A 15,296-nucleotide genomic window follows, 5' to 3' on the forward strand; every position below is an offset into this window, starting at 1 on the left:
TGGGTATTTAAAGAGCATCCTGGAGAGGATGAGTCTTTCAGAAGTAAAGATGGGGAGGGGTTCACCACTCTGTGAAAGGCTCTATGGGCAAATAGTGCAACAATTTAAGAATAACGTTTCTCAAAGTAAAATTACAAAGAGTTTGGGGATCTCATCATCTGTGGTACATAATATCATTATAAGATTGAACAAGGGACAAGGCCGAAAAACGATGTTGGATGGCCATGATCTTTGAGCCCTCAGACGGCACTGCATTAAAAACTGTCATGATTTGGTAGTGGACATCACGGGCATGGGCTCAGGAACACTTCCGAAAACCATTATATGTGAACACAGTACGTCTCTGCATCCAGAAATGCTAGATAAAACTCTACCATGCAGAGAAGAAACCAGATATAGACAAGATCCAGAACCGCCGCCGCCTTTTCTGGGCCCAAGCTCATTTATGATGGACTGAGGCCCTCCCTCCAATGCCTTTCGGGGGAAGAGTCACTGGCTTGTTGTTGACTCTCTGTTGCGCACTTCTGCAATTGGGCTGTACGCTGCTAGCAATACTCGGCCCTCATTCAGGGGTGTTGCGGTTGGTGCGTGTCCCTTTGGTTGATGCCTGGCAATGTGGTTGGATTGATTTCCTGCCTGTTGGGCACAGTGTCCACAGTGTCACCGGACCCCCCCGTCTCAGTTCCAAGGTGTTACACTGCTATATTATTGTGCTGGGGGATATGAGGGATGTACTTCTAACTTTTCTCAGTCTCCTCCCGTTTTAAATTTTAGGAGGAGATGAGGTCCTGGTCCACACCTGCGGATTACCTGGTTTGGGGGGCCCGTTGCTGTCCCTGTCCTTGTTCACCTGGTCATACTTCTGACCTAGTCAAAATTCAAATAGACTCTGGATTTAGCCCAGAGAAATGTATTTATTATTCCAATTGGACTCTTAATATCTCACCCGGCACAGCCAGAAGAGGACTGGTCACCCCTCTGAGCCTGGGTCCTCTCTAGGTTTCTTCCTAAAATTCAACCTTAGGGAGTTTTTCCTAGCCACTGAAATTCAACACTACTGTTGTTTGCTCCTTGGGGTTTAAGGCCGGGTGTCTCTGTAAAGCACTTTGTGACAACTGCTGTTGTAAAAAAGGGCTTTATAAATAAATTTGATTTATTGATTGACTGAGGCAAAGTGGAAAGCTCTCCTGTGGTCTGACAAATCAAAATTTGAAATTATTTTTGGGAGTCATGGATGCCGTGTCTTCTGAGCTAAAGAGCACAGGGACCATCCAGCTTGTTATCAGCGCACTTTTAAAAAGCCAGGATCTGCATTAGTGCACCTGGCATGGGTGACTTGCACATCTGTGAAGGCGCCATTAATGCTGAGCAATATAAACAGGTTTTGGAGCAACATATGCTGCCATCCAGACAACATTTTTTACAGGGTAGGCCTTGCTTATTTCAGCAAGACAATGCCAAACCGCATTCTGCACGTATTACAACAGCATGGCTCCATAGCAAACAGGCTGCAGACCAGACCTGTCACCCATTAAAGGATTTGCACATCATTACATTCTGTTTTTATTTGCATTTTACGTACTTTATTGGAAACTGGCTGTAGTTTTTGACATACAGTTGAGCTCCAAAGTTTGCATACCCTTGGAGAATTGGTAATATATGTACCATTTGTAAAGAAAACATGAGTGAGCAGGCAAAACACTTCTTTGATTTCTTTCGGGATTCACATTCAACTGTAGGTCATAACAGAATGGCACAATCATAAAACAAAACATAGCAACAATTTTTAATATGAACTGACCCTTGTTCAAAAGTCTGCATACCCTTAGTTCTTAATACAGTCTTTTGTAATAGTTGTCTATGAGGCCCCCGTTATCTTACAGGTGGTATAGCTGCCCATTTGGCTTGGCAAAATGCCTCCAGGTCATGCAGAGTCTTTGGTCGTCTTGCATGAACTGCACATTTTACATCTCCCCAGAGTGGCTTGATGATATTAAGGTCAGGAGACTTTAATGGCCACTCCAGAACCTTCACATTTTTTCTGCTGTAAGCACTTGGCCTTGTGCGTAAGGTCATTGTCATGCTGGAAATTCCAAGACCGTCCCATGCGCAGCTTTCATGCAGAAGAATACAAATTGTCTGCCAGTATTTTCTGATAACATGCTGCATTCATCTTGCCATAAATTTTCACAAAATTGCATGTGCCTTAAGAGCTCACACACACCCAAAACATCAGTGAGCCACCAACATGCTTCACAGTGGAAATGGTATTCTGATCACTATAGGCCTTGTTGGCCCCTCTCCAAACATAGCGCTTATGGTTGTGACCATAAAGCTCTATTTTGGTCTTGTCACTCCAAATTATAGTGTGCCAGAAGCTGTGAGGCGTGTCAAGGTGTTATTGGGCATATTGTTACTGGGCTTTTTTGTGGCATTGGCGCAGTAAAGGCTTCTTTATGGCAACTTGACCACACAGCAAATTTTTGTTCAAGTATCGTCGTATTGTGCTCCTTGAAACAACCAAACACTCTTTTTCCAGAGCAGCCTGTATTTCTCCTGAGGTTACCTGTGGGTTTTTCTTTGTATCCCGAACAATTCTTCTGGCAGTTTTGGCTTAAATATTTCTTGGTCAACCTGACATTGGCTTGGTATCAAGAGAGCTCTGAATTTTCCACTTCTTAATAAGTGATTGAACAGTACTGACTGGCATTTGCAAGACTTTGGATATCTTTTTATATCCTTTTCCATCTTTATAAAGTTCCATTACCTTGTTACACAAGTCTTTTGACAGTTCTTTTCTGCTCCCCATGGATCAGTATCTAGCTTGCTCAGTGTATCCACGTGAGAGCTAACAAACTCATTAACTATTTATACACAGACACTAATTGCAATTTAAAAAGTCACAGGTGTGCGAAATTCACCTTTAATTGCCATTTTCACCTGTGTGTGTCACCTTGTGTCTGTAACAAGGCCAAACATTCAAGGGTATGTAAACTTTTGATCAGGGCCATTTGGGTGATTTCTGTTATCATTATGATTTAAAAAGGAGCCAAACAGCTGATAATAAATGGCTGCATATGATCACTATCCTTAATTAATCTCCTGAGACCCTGTGTCCACATATGAGGACACTGTTTTAGGCTTCCTGCACCATGTACTTCTTTCTGCTTGACTTAAACCTATTGTCCTTATTAGAGGACCTTATTGTCCTTATTAGAATCCCAAATAGCTAAGGGAAATAAAGAATGCATACATTATCAAAGCTCAGGTCTTATGAGGTTAAAATACCATATTTTTGAATGATCAGTCATATTTTCAAAATCAAAATGTTTACAATTTCTGCCAAGGTATGCAAACTTATGAGCACATCTGTAGGTTGTTTTCTACAGATTATTATCTTCGTATTCAATTAATCAAAACAATATTTCCCTTTTTTTAGGTATTTGTATAAACAATTGTAGCATTTAATGATTTGAATTGATTGTCACTACACCTTCACCAGACAACTGCTGGGTCCAGTCCATTGTCCATAACCCTAACATCAAATTCTAACCCTAACATTAAATTGACTGCTATGAAGTTTACCTTTCACATTTTTTATCATTTATTTCTCTACCGCAATAAATGGTTGTAACAAAGGACAGCACGCAGTATGTCCACATATTTCACAAAAATGTTAACCACAAATGCAACGATGGAGCCTGGCTGGAAATTGTGTGAAGTGGCATCGCTCAAATATCCAACAGGCCTAGCATGGGTGATTAGACATTGTGCTTTGAAGAGCACTTTTTACATCATTGGGGATATTATGGGTCAAGGCCATAATTAAAGTTGCAATGGACTGTGTCACAGTTGAGGTTATCTCTCTATTCCATAGCCTGCATAGGATTATTGATGTTGTTCTTAATTTTTACATTGCTTTTTCATGACAACGCAGGCTGCAGTGGTCTATGTTTAGGTTAAACCCCATGGGATCATGACAACACAGGCTGGTCTAAGTTTAGGTTTAACCAGTGGGATCATGATAACACAGGCTGGTCTATGTTTAGGTTTAACACCATGGGATCATGACAACACAGGCTGGTCTATGTTTAGGTTTAACACCATGGGATCATGATAACACAGGCTGGTCTATGTTTAGGTTTAACCAGTGGGATCATGACAACACAGGCTGGTCTATGTTTAGGTTTAACCAGTGGGATCATGACAACACAGGCTGGTCTATGTTTAGGTTTAACACCATGGGATCATGATAACACAGGCTGGTCTATGTTTAGGTTTAACCAGTGGGATCATGACAACACAGGCTGGTCTGTGTTTAGGTTTAACCAGTGGGATCATGACAACACAGGCTGGTCTATGTTTAGGTTTAACCCCATGGGATCATGACAACACAGGCTGGTCTATGTTTAGGTTTAACCAGTGGGATCATGATAACACAGGCTGGTCTATGTTTAGGTTTAAATCTGTCAGCAGATCAAAACTAAGTAATAGGACAACAAGGAAACACCCCAGTTATGGGCATAGCATGAGTTACGGAAATGTCATGTTAATCTGAAGGCTCCTTGTCCTGAAAGTAGCCTCTGAGTCAGGTGTAACCCATGGGCTCCCTAAGTCCACAGACTACTGAAGATATTTTGAGTTCATCAGAAAGTGTTTACAATTTGTGAAATGTTTACGAAGTGTTTGCAGTTTACAACTACTAGTATGCTGTAAATTATCTATTCCTGCTTAGGTTGGGCTGTCTGGATTGAGCATTTGTTTCTTTAAAATTTTGTTTTAAAGATTAGGTTGTCTTGGTAACATTTTCTTTAACTGTAGCCAGTAGTTAAACACTTTTCTTTATATTTAAGTGTATGTACATTTAAAATGTATTTTGATTTGTTGATTTGTCTGGCTTGCAATTGATTGTTCATAGTCACTTTTGTTTGTTATTATTACTTTGCAAAGAACTTTCTGAAATGGATTTACGTTAGGCCTGCAGATTTGTTTAATGTTTCAACATGAAAGAGGAGTGGCTGGCTCAGGCAAGACTGAATGGATCAAAGACTGAATCACACATCTGCAATGTCTCTATTAGAAGCCACTCCTTACAGTGTTTGTATGAGCTAAAGTAAAAATGCTATCAATACTTTGTAAAGTTACTTCTGTAGAATGATATGGTCATTCCCACACTGGCCAACTTGAACACATTATGTCAGGTTTATATGGGGATGAGGTTAGGTGGGTAAAAGGCTCTGTATTTCTCTGCAGGTTATAGGCTCTGTATTTCTTTTACTCCTTATTGACACAACCTGCCGTCTCTCACAACAGGTTAGACCACACAATGCAGCATAATAATACTTAATTACCTATCCCAGCTACTGGAAACAGATATTGACACATTTAGGTAGGCCTTATATAATTATTACGTTTTTATTTATGTGCATCACTCAATGACATTACTTTACTAAGCAAATAATGATGTTGCCATTTTGTGGTTCCTAGGGATATTTCAGAACGCTGGATTACTGAGAATGTCAAACCAGTATGAACACCCTAGAAATGTCAAGTTTTCAGAAGGACCTGACACACAGCCTGATCAGAAACCATAGCAGTGAATGCCCTGAAGCTAACCTGCTACAGTTCCTTCTAGGTTATCTTGATCTTTGCATGTACTGGTAAAAAAGGCTTCTCTGACAATCAGTTCAATTCTAGTCCCAATTCTAGAACCCTTTGCTGCCATATGACCTCAAATACCTTTTATTATTCTGACTATATATTAGATTAGAAATATTTTTTGATTATAATTTTTATGAATCTTTCCAATTTACTATACTTTTACATACTTAATGTGACCCAACACAATTTAGCAATGAGTGCTATAAGAACTTATCATTGTGCTTGACAACTTTTGTTTTTTGTTGCTGGAAATTTCCTCTACAGTATGAGTCATGCTGGATGATTTGGAAAGACAACTTAATGTGTCTGGCAGTTGTATTTCTTATAACCTCTGGTCATCAAGCTGTCCATATAAGCAATGATACAATTGCAGGTAGGCTACTAGATAGCTAATGTCTAATTATTTTCTCACAAAATTAACAGGTTTTAATGAAGCGCCAACTCTCTTGTTCTGCAGGGGAGAAGTTAATGGATTTAGGAGACAGGAGAAGGTGGCAAAGCGTTTCCAGAGGCTAGAGGACGAAGCATCTTTCTATTTATTAATTCATTTAGCAGCGGATGGAGAGGAAGAGGATGTGGCCAGAAGGAAGGATTGTTTTCCTCCATTTTCACTCAGCTGCCTCCAGCCCTGTTCTATGAGCTCGCAGTGAGTCACTTGGCCAGATAGCGGGGGAGGGGGGGGTGGCAGTGCAAGCCGATCTGGCCAGGAGGGAAGGGGACAGTTAAGACTCATAGGGTTTCAAGAGTAAAGAAAGTAGGATTGAAGATGCGGAATCAGGAGATAAGGGAGAAGGATTTAGCAGATGGGGGAGATTACTGAAGAGGACATAGCAGAGAAGAGAGAACCAAGATTGTGGCAGCGCTTGACCACCTGGGTAGGTGCTTAGTGGATAATGCTGGAGGAGAGAGGAAGAGGTAAGGAGGAAATGTGGAGATCCAAGACCTGAAGGAGGTTTGCAGTGAGATTAGTCAACAAATAGCTCCTACTGAAGATGAGGTTGACATCAATTTGGAGTGGGAGGGGACTGGGAAAGGTGAGTTTAAAAGTTGACAAAGCTATATAATCCTAAAGTATATATGCAGTATTATGCAGTACATAGTAGAAAGCCGGAGTTCTCAAGCTAATGATGGTCAACGTCCTGGAACAAGATTACTCCACACCAGACCTGGATTAGTAGGATAGTAACTCACAGTCTTATTTTTCATTATTTCTTTTGCACCTTTACAAAAATATGTCCAAATCATTTAGAACATCCAGAATAATGTATTTTTGAACGGTATCATTTCTCCACAGTCAGTCAATTATCTTGCCGACTTAGTCAACTCATATATCTCCAATGTAACCCAATGCAGTTTTGCTAAGTATACAAACTCTGTGTACTGCTTCCCAAAGATTTGTTTTAAAGTAATACTGCCACTGCTACAAAAGCCATATTGGAAGCCTAGCATTTAAAAACTGACTGAGTGAATGTCATTAAATGGCGCTATTTAATTACACACATACTGTATAGGTTAATATTAATATTCATGTTTTTAATTTATAGAGCACTAATAATTTTAATTGTCAATCCTGTAACCTAAACTGCAGCAGTCTAAAGTTTGTCAATATTGCAATGGTTAGCCTATTGCCTAGCCAATATACTGTAGGAATGGTGTTTCATTCCTTTCATAAAGTGCTTTTCATGACAACATGTTTTCTAAAGTGGTAAACCCATTGGTGCAACACGATCCTGGCAGCAAATTAAAAAATAAATGTATTTTGGAGAAAGGTTCTACATGATTGCGGGAGGCGTTAACAATAATTTATTATTTCAAACTACTAAAATAGTGGGCACTATCTTAACTCCATTGTTTCAGGTCCATCATGTTTTCTGTCATGATCATGAGGACATTTTTAAATGTTGTGTATACACGCAGGTTGTCGGCTCAACAAATCTGCACTTCAAATAGCCTAATGATTAAAAAGAGGATCAGTCATTCTGGAACCAAAAATTCTGCAATTCCCTCGTCTGATTAAGAGAAGCCGGATATGTTTACGGAACCCTGAATTTGTTGAACTGTTTTATTGGAATACCACTCAAGTTAAGCTGGGTATGGGTTAGGTTTAGGGGTATAGGAATTGGGATTGAAACTATTTCAGGTCCCTACATGAATGTTTGTGTGTATGAATGTGTGTGTGTAAATGAGAGAGACAGAGACCGTGAGTGAGTGTTTGAAAGTGATGAAGTTACATGACTGACTCTGTAAGGGGATTTGGCAGGTAGGGGGTAGGATGTCTGTTTTTTATTTCTTGGCTGTTTTTTATTTTTGTAAATAGTCATGTTAAAAAGTTTCAGGTGCAGCCAGGGCATTAAAGGAGGTGGCCAGTCTTTTATTTTGGATGATGTATAAAATTGCAGTTAATGATTAGTTAGTGATTTTAATCTGTATGCCAGGAAGAAAGGCTGTTTACCCAAACCACCAAGGTTTCTGATCATATTATTAAACTTCCTCACTTTAAGCGTAATCACTTTAACTGTCGTGGAGGATTTGCTTCGGTTGCAAGTTGCAACTACAGAATTGCCTCCAAATTAATGACAATTACTGCCTATTGTCCATAAGCACTTAACAGTCAGCAAGACTGAAACAATTATCAAAATTGACCAGTTTTTCATACAATAAAATTGACCAAACAGTTTTTTAATACAACCATCACGTAATAACAGCGCCCAATTCCTGGAGACCCAGGTGTTACGAAGTTGTATAGTGTGTTAGCATAGTATAGAAGACATACGGTAGGAGCAAGATCACTGATACAATGTCATTTAGGAAGAGCTATGGTCCAAAATCAACTCTGTAAGATTCAGTAGTTGTAGTGAAGTGGAGATGTCAGGTTCAAAGCCTTAGCTAGGCACGCTGTCTTCAGAGTTCCACTGTTGCACTGTTAGTAATTGAGTGGAGATTGAAAGTTAAAAGGCTGTAGAGAAGTAGGCAGACTAAGCACATTCTCTCTCTGAGTTTCAGTGTTCTCTACTGTGTTTTGAATTAAAGAGTGTGTCTAAAGTGGAGTGACTGAGACTGGGTGAGGGCAGGTAGGACCTCCGGTGGCTAAGATCTTTTTTTCTGCTTTTACATCTGTCTTTATTACAAAAACAATGAAAGTTGCTTTCTTGGTGTAACATTGAGGGTGCATCTCAAACAGGCCCTGGACACAAATAAGTGGACTACATAGGAAATAGAGTGCCATTTGCAGACTGTACTAAATCCACTTGAAACTACAAAATCAAGAAAGAAACATGAATTGCATTGCATTGCATTGCATCATCTTCCGCTTATCCGGGGCCGGGTCGCGGGGGCAGCAGTCTAAGCAGGGATGCCCAGACTTCCCTCTCCCCAGACACTTCCTCCAGCTCTTCCGGGGGGACACCGAGGCGTTCCCAGGCCAGCCGGGAGACATAGTCCCTCCAGCGTGTCCTAGGTCTTCCCCGGGGTCTCTTCCCAGGAAGGCGTTCCGGAGGCATCCGAAACAGATGCCCAAGCCACCTCAGCTGACCCCTCTCAATGTGGAGGAGCAGCGGCTCTACTCTGAGCTCCTCCCGGGTGACCGAGCTTCTCACCCTATCTCTAAGGGATCGCCCAGCCACCCTGCGGAGAAAGCTCATTTCGGCCGCCTGTATCCGGGATCTTGTCCTTTCGGTCATGACCCAAAGCTCATGACCATAGGTGAGAGTAGGAACGTAGATTGACCGGTAAATCGAGAGCTTCGCCTTGCGGCTCAGCTCTTTCTTCACCACGACAGACCGATACATCGACCGCATTACTGCAGAAGCTGCACCGATCCGTCTGTCAATCTCCCGTTCCATCCTTCCCTCACTCGTGAACAGGACCCCTAGATACTTAAACTCCTCCACTTGAGGCAGGCACTCTCCACCAACCTGAAGTGGGCAAGCCACCCTTTTCCGACTGAGGACCATGGCCTCGGATTTGGAGGTACTGATTTTCATCCCCACCGCTTCACACTCGGCTGCAAACCGTCCAAGTGCATGCTGAAGGTCCTGGCTTGAAGGGGCCAACACGACAACATCATCCGCAAAGAGCAGAGACGAAATCGTGTGGTCCCCAAACCTGACACCCTCCGGCCCCTGGCTGCGCCTAGAAATTCTGTCCATAAAAATTACGAACAGAACCGGTGACAAAGGGCAGCCCTGCCGGAGTCCAACATGCACAGGGAACAAGTCTGACTTACTGCCGGCAATGCGGACCAAGCTCCTGCTTCGGTCGTACAGGGACCTGACAGCCCTTAGCAAAGGACCCAGGACCCCATATTCCCGAAGCACTCTCCACAGGATGCCGCGAGGGACACAGTCGAATGCCTTCTCCAAATCCACAAAACACATGTGGACTGGTTGGGCAAACTCCCATGAACCCTCCATCACCCTGTAGAGGGTATAGAGCTGGTCCAGTGTTCCACGGCCTGGACGAAAACCACACTGTTCCTCCTGAATCCGAGGTTCTACTATCGGCCGTATTCTCCTCTCCAGAACCCTGGCATAGACTTTCCCGGGGAGGCTGAGAAGTGTGATCCCCCTATAGTTGGAACACACCCTCCGGTCCCCCTTCTTATAAAGAGGGACCACCACCCCGGTCTGCCATCCCAGAGGCACTGTCCCCGACTGCCACGCGATGTTGCACAGGCGTGTCAGCCAAGACAGCCCCACAACATCCAGAGACTTGAGGTACTCAGGGCGGATCTCATCCACCCCCGGTGCCTTGCCACCGAGGAGTTTCTTAACCACCTCGGTGACTTCAGCCCGGGTGATGGACGAGTCCACCTCTGAGCCTTCATCCTCTGCTTCCTCAATGGAAGACGTGACGGCGGGATTGAGGAGATCCTCGAAGTACTCCTTCCACCGCCCGACGACATCCCCAGTTGAGGTCAACAGCTGCCCACCTCTACTGTAAACAGCGTTGGTAGGGCACTGTTTCCCTCTCCTGAGGCGCCGGATGGTTTGCCAGAATCTCTTCGAGGCCAGCCGATAGTCCTTCTCCATGGCCTCACCGAACTCCTCCCAGGCCCGAGTTTTTGCCTCCACAACCACCCGGGCTGCAGTCCGCTTGGCCTGTCGGTACCCGTCAGCTGCCTCTGGAGTCCCACAAGCCAACCAGGCCTGATAGGACTCCTTCTTCAGCTTGACAGCATCCCTTACTTCCGGTGTCCACCACCGGGTTCGGGGATTGCCGCCTCGACAGGCACCGGAGACCTTACGGCCACAGCTCCGAGCGGCCGCTTCAACAATGGCGGTGGAGAACATGGTCCACTCGGACTCAATATCTCCAACCTCCCTCGGGATCCAGTCAAAGCTCTGCCGGAGGTGGGAGTTAAAGATCTCTCTGACAGGAGACTCGGCCAGACGTTCCCAGCAGACCCTTACAGTACGCTTGGGCCTGCCGAGTCTGTCCAGCTTCCTCCCCCGCCATCGGATCCAACTCACAACCAGGTGGTGATCAGTTGACAGCTCCGCCCCTCTCTTCACCCGAGTGTCCAAGACATATGGCCGCAGGTCAGATGAAACGAGAACAAAGTCGATCATCGACCTGCGGCCTAGGGTGTCCTGGTGCCACGTGCACTGATGGACATCCTTATGCTTGAACATGGTGTTCGTTATGGACAAACTGTGACTAGCACAGAAGTCCAATAACTGAACACCGCTCGGGTTCAGATCAGGGGGGCCGTTCCTCCCAATCACGCCCCTCCAGGTATCACTGTCGTTGCCCACGTGGGCGTTGAAGTCCCCCAGTAGAACGATAGAGTCCCCAGTCGGAGCACTTTCCAGCACCCCTCCCAGAGACTCCAAGAAGGTCGGGTACTCTGCACTGCCGTTCGGCCCGTAGGCACAAACAACAGTGAGAGACCTATCCCCGACCCGTAGGCGCAGGGAAACGACCCTCTCGTTCACCGGGGTAAACTCCAACACATGGCGGCAGAGCTGGGGAGCTATAAGCAAACCCACACCAGCCCGCCGCCTCTCACCATGGGCAACTCCAGAGTGGTGAAGAGTCCATCCTCTCTCAAGGAGTGTGGTTCCAGAGCCCAAGCCGTGCGTAGAGGTGATCCCGACTACCTCTAGTCGGAACCTCTCAACCTCACGCACCATCTCAGGCTCCTTCCCCGCCAGCGAGGTGACATTCCACGTCCCTAGAGCTAGTTTCCGTGTCCGGGGATCGGGTTGTCTAGGCCCCTGCCTTCGACTGCCGCCCGATCCTCTCTGCACCGGCCCCTTATGGTCCCTCCTGTGGGTGGTGAGCCCACGGGAGGGCGGCCCCATGTCGCTCGTTCGGGCTTGGCCCGGCCGGGCCCCATGGGGAAAGGCCCGGCCACCAGGCGCTCGCGAACGAGCCCCAACCCCGGGCCTGGCTCCAGGGGGGGCCCCGGCTGCGCCATGCCGGGCGACGTCACAGGACACACAATTTTCTTCTTCATTAAGGGGTTTTTGAACCGCTCTTAGTCTGACCCATCGCCTAGGACCTGTTTGCCTTGGGAGACCCTACCAGGGGCATATAGCCCCAGACAACATAGCTCCTAGGGTCACTCGGGTACTCAAACCCCTCCACCACGTTAAGGTGGCAGTTCAAGGAGAGGGAAACATGAATCATTATTATTTTAAATCAAAGTGGTTTAAGTCTGTCTGCCTCTCTTCTTCTGAGGTTATCTCTCATTCTCCAGCATTCCAGATTTACAGTCCCCATATACCCCAAATAATACCTTTTCAGAGTTTAAAGATGTCGTCTGCCAAATGGCATATTTATTATTTTTCATTATTGATGTGTTGTTATATTATGGTGATGATATATTCTCCAACTTAATGATTGATTTATTGGTCTTAATCAGTATACAGTCAGAGGAAGACTAATCTATAGTAGGCATCCCTGTTTATTGAGTGCCACATTCACCCCATTTCTTTGGTTTAACTGGAAAACCAGGTGTGTTGAATTTTTCCAATTACTGAACTGATCAATTAACTTCTTTTTTTTGTTGCTGCTTTTACAGTAAATTGTGTTTGGATAAAAGTACAAAAAGAAAATCTGTTTGTTTTGATTGTTGCACTCCTGGAAAATCGTTGTTGACACCCTTGCCCGCCTCTTCCTTTTGTCTAGGGTGAGAGGAAGATGAGTAGTGGTGAAGCCCCTCCCACCATCACCATGGCTCTGATCAACCCCCAGAACCCATCAGGCTCCACTGACTCAAAGCAGTCCTCCACACAGCAGCTCTCCATCAGCGTGTGAGTCACCCTGGAGAAACCGAGTAGTTCCATGGGTATTATTATCTAACTGCTTATAATGAGGTTGTTGCAGAATCAGTCATTGTACTGTATAGTATTGGAACGAGGAATGTGTCATTACAAATGTACCCGCTAAATGCTTTTACACATTCATGTTTGTGAAACATGTTAAGTACATGTTTCGCTTCTAAAGTACCTTGTTAATTACCATGTGAATAACTACCCAAATGTGACTTTGTTACATGAAATAACGCCTACTTTGAACTTCACAGGTAATACCAGTGTTAACCATTTTGATTTAATTAGCTGGGCTGAGAACTGGCAACAACAGTTGTAACTAGGCCAATTGCCTATGTACTGTACAGCATGTAAACACTGGATAGGTGACACTACTTATCAATGTGAGAAGTGAAAATGTGTCCTTAGTTATATTTTTATTATTATTTAAACACTGTACACTTTTTTTTTTCCCTGACATTTTTGTAATGCCCAATACATGGTTATGGTCATGGCTTGTAAAAGCAACTCCCGTGAGGCTTGGGAGAGCCAATCAGCAAATATGCACATCCAGCCAAGCTCCTTAGCTTTTTTTTTACTCCACTAGGAAGTAAACCTGCCCTGAGGAGAACGTATTCCCCAGTCAACAACCACATGTGGGTTATAAACCTGCCCAGAGGAGAACATATTCCCCAGTCAACAACCACATGTGGGTTATAAACCTTCCCAGAGGAGAACGTATTCCCCAGTCAACAACCACATGTGGGTTATAAACCTGCCCAGAGGAGAACATATTCCCCAGTCAACAACCACATGTGGGTTATAAACCTTCCCAGAGGAGAACGTATTCCCCAGTCAACAACCACATGTGGGTTATAAACCTTCCCAGAGGAGAACGTATTCCCCAGTCAACAACCACATGTGGGTTATAAACCTGCCCAGAGGAGAACATATTCCCCAGTCAACAACCACATGTGGGTTATAAACCTTCCCAGTGGAGAACGTATTCCCCAGTCAACAACCACATGTGGTTTATAAACCTGCCCAGAGGAGAACATATTCCCCAGTCAACAACCACATGTGGGTTATAAACCTTCCCAGAGGAGAACGTATTCCCCAGTCAACAACCACATGTGGTTTATAAACCTGCCCAGAGGAGAACATATTCCCCAGTCAACAACTACATGTGATTTATAAACCTGCCCAGAGGAGAATGTATTCCCCAGTCAACAACCACTTGTGGTTTATAAACCTGCCCAGAGGAGAACGTATTCCCCAGTGTGGGTTCCCCAAATCCTGTCCATCTTCCATCCCTGGTGCACAGTATTACCAGCGTTGTATTACCTTCTCCGCTGTCATACAGCTTGAACCAGTGAAGAGAAAAATGCATCCATTTCAATTTGGTATAGACAATGTTTAAACAAATATATTTGACTAGTACAGTACCAGTCAAAAGTTTGGACACACCTAGTGATGGCCATTCGAGGCTTCATTAGCGTTTTTTTTGCAGCAGGATATTATGCTGGCAGCACTCAGATTTCTTTATCGCAATAAAAGCCATAATTGAAATGTATAAGGCAATATAGTAAACAATCTATTCTGTGAAAAAGAATAGACAAGAATAACATTGGAACGGAAATTAAACATAAAATGTACAGACTAGATTGTTAAGTATATTACCTTATATGTTTCAATGATGGCTTTTATTTTGAAAAATGAAATCTGTGTTAGCACTGCTAGCATAATATCCTGCTGCTAGAAGAACGGTAATGAAGCCTCGAATGGCCATCACTAGACACACCTGATCATTCAAGGGCATTTCTTTCATTTTCCTCATTGAAGAACAACGGTGAAGACATCAAAACTATGAAATAACACACATGGAAACATGTAGCAGCCAAAAAAGTGTTTAACAAACCAAAATATATTTCACATATATTTTATAGTCTCTGTTTTTTAGCCACCATTTGCCCTGATGACAGCTTTGCACACCCTTTGAATTCTCTCAACCAGGTTCATGAAGTAGCCACCTGAAATGCTTTCCCAATAGTCTTGGAGAAGTTCCCTCATTATGCTGAGCACTTATCGGCTATTTTTCATTCACTCTGTGATCCAACTCATTCGAAAATAATCTCAGTTGGGTTGAAGCTGGGTGTTCATAGTTTGGATGTCCTTGATGTTTTTCTACAAAGTAAAAATGTAAAAATAAAGACATACCCTTGAATGAGTAGTGTTCTGACACTAAAAAGGCCAGTTTTTTTCGCAGTCACTTCAAATCTACAGCAAGCAGTAAGGTCACATTACAAAACCAGACTCCAAGGCAGGATGAAATCAAACACATTTTCTTTTAAAAAGTTTATTTTTACAAATGTGATGTGT

General features: G+C 43.9%; 1 protein-coding gene across 3 annotated transcripts in view; it reads left to right on the forward strand.

Moving 5' to 3' along the window:
* The window catches only part of sh3rf2 (SH3 domain containing ring finger 2), a 42,935-nt gene that overhangs the window by 19,483 nt on the left and 8,156 nt on the right, over positions 1-15,296 (forward strand). For all 3 annotated transcript variants that reach the window (XM_010897007.3, XM_010897015.3, XM_010897023.3), the window contains one exon: positions 12,796-12,920. In XM_010897007.3, the coding sequence (XP_010895309.2) occupies positions 12,796-12,920 (125 nt within the window). The remainder of the gene's footprint in view (positions 1-12,795; positions 12,921-15,296) is intronic.

The sequence above is a fragment of the Esox lucius genome, chromosome 4 (genome assembly GCF_011004845.1).
Source record: "Esox lucius isolate fEsoLuc1 chromosome 4, fEsoLuc1.pri, whole genome shotgun sequence".
Taxonomy (NCBI): Eukaryota; Metazoa; Chordata; class Actinopteri; order Esociformes; family Esocidae; genus Esox; species Esox lucius.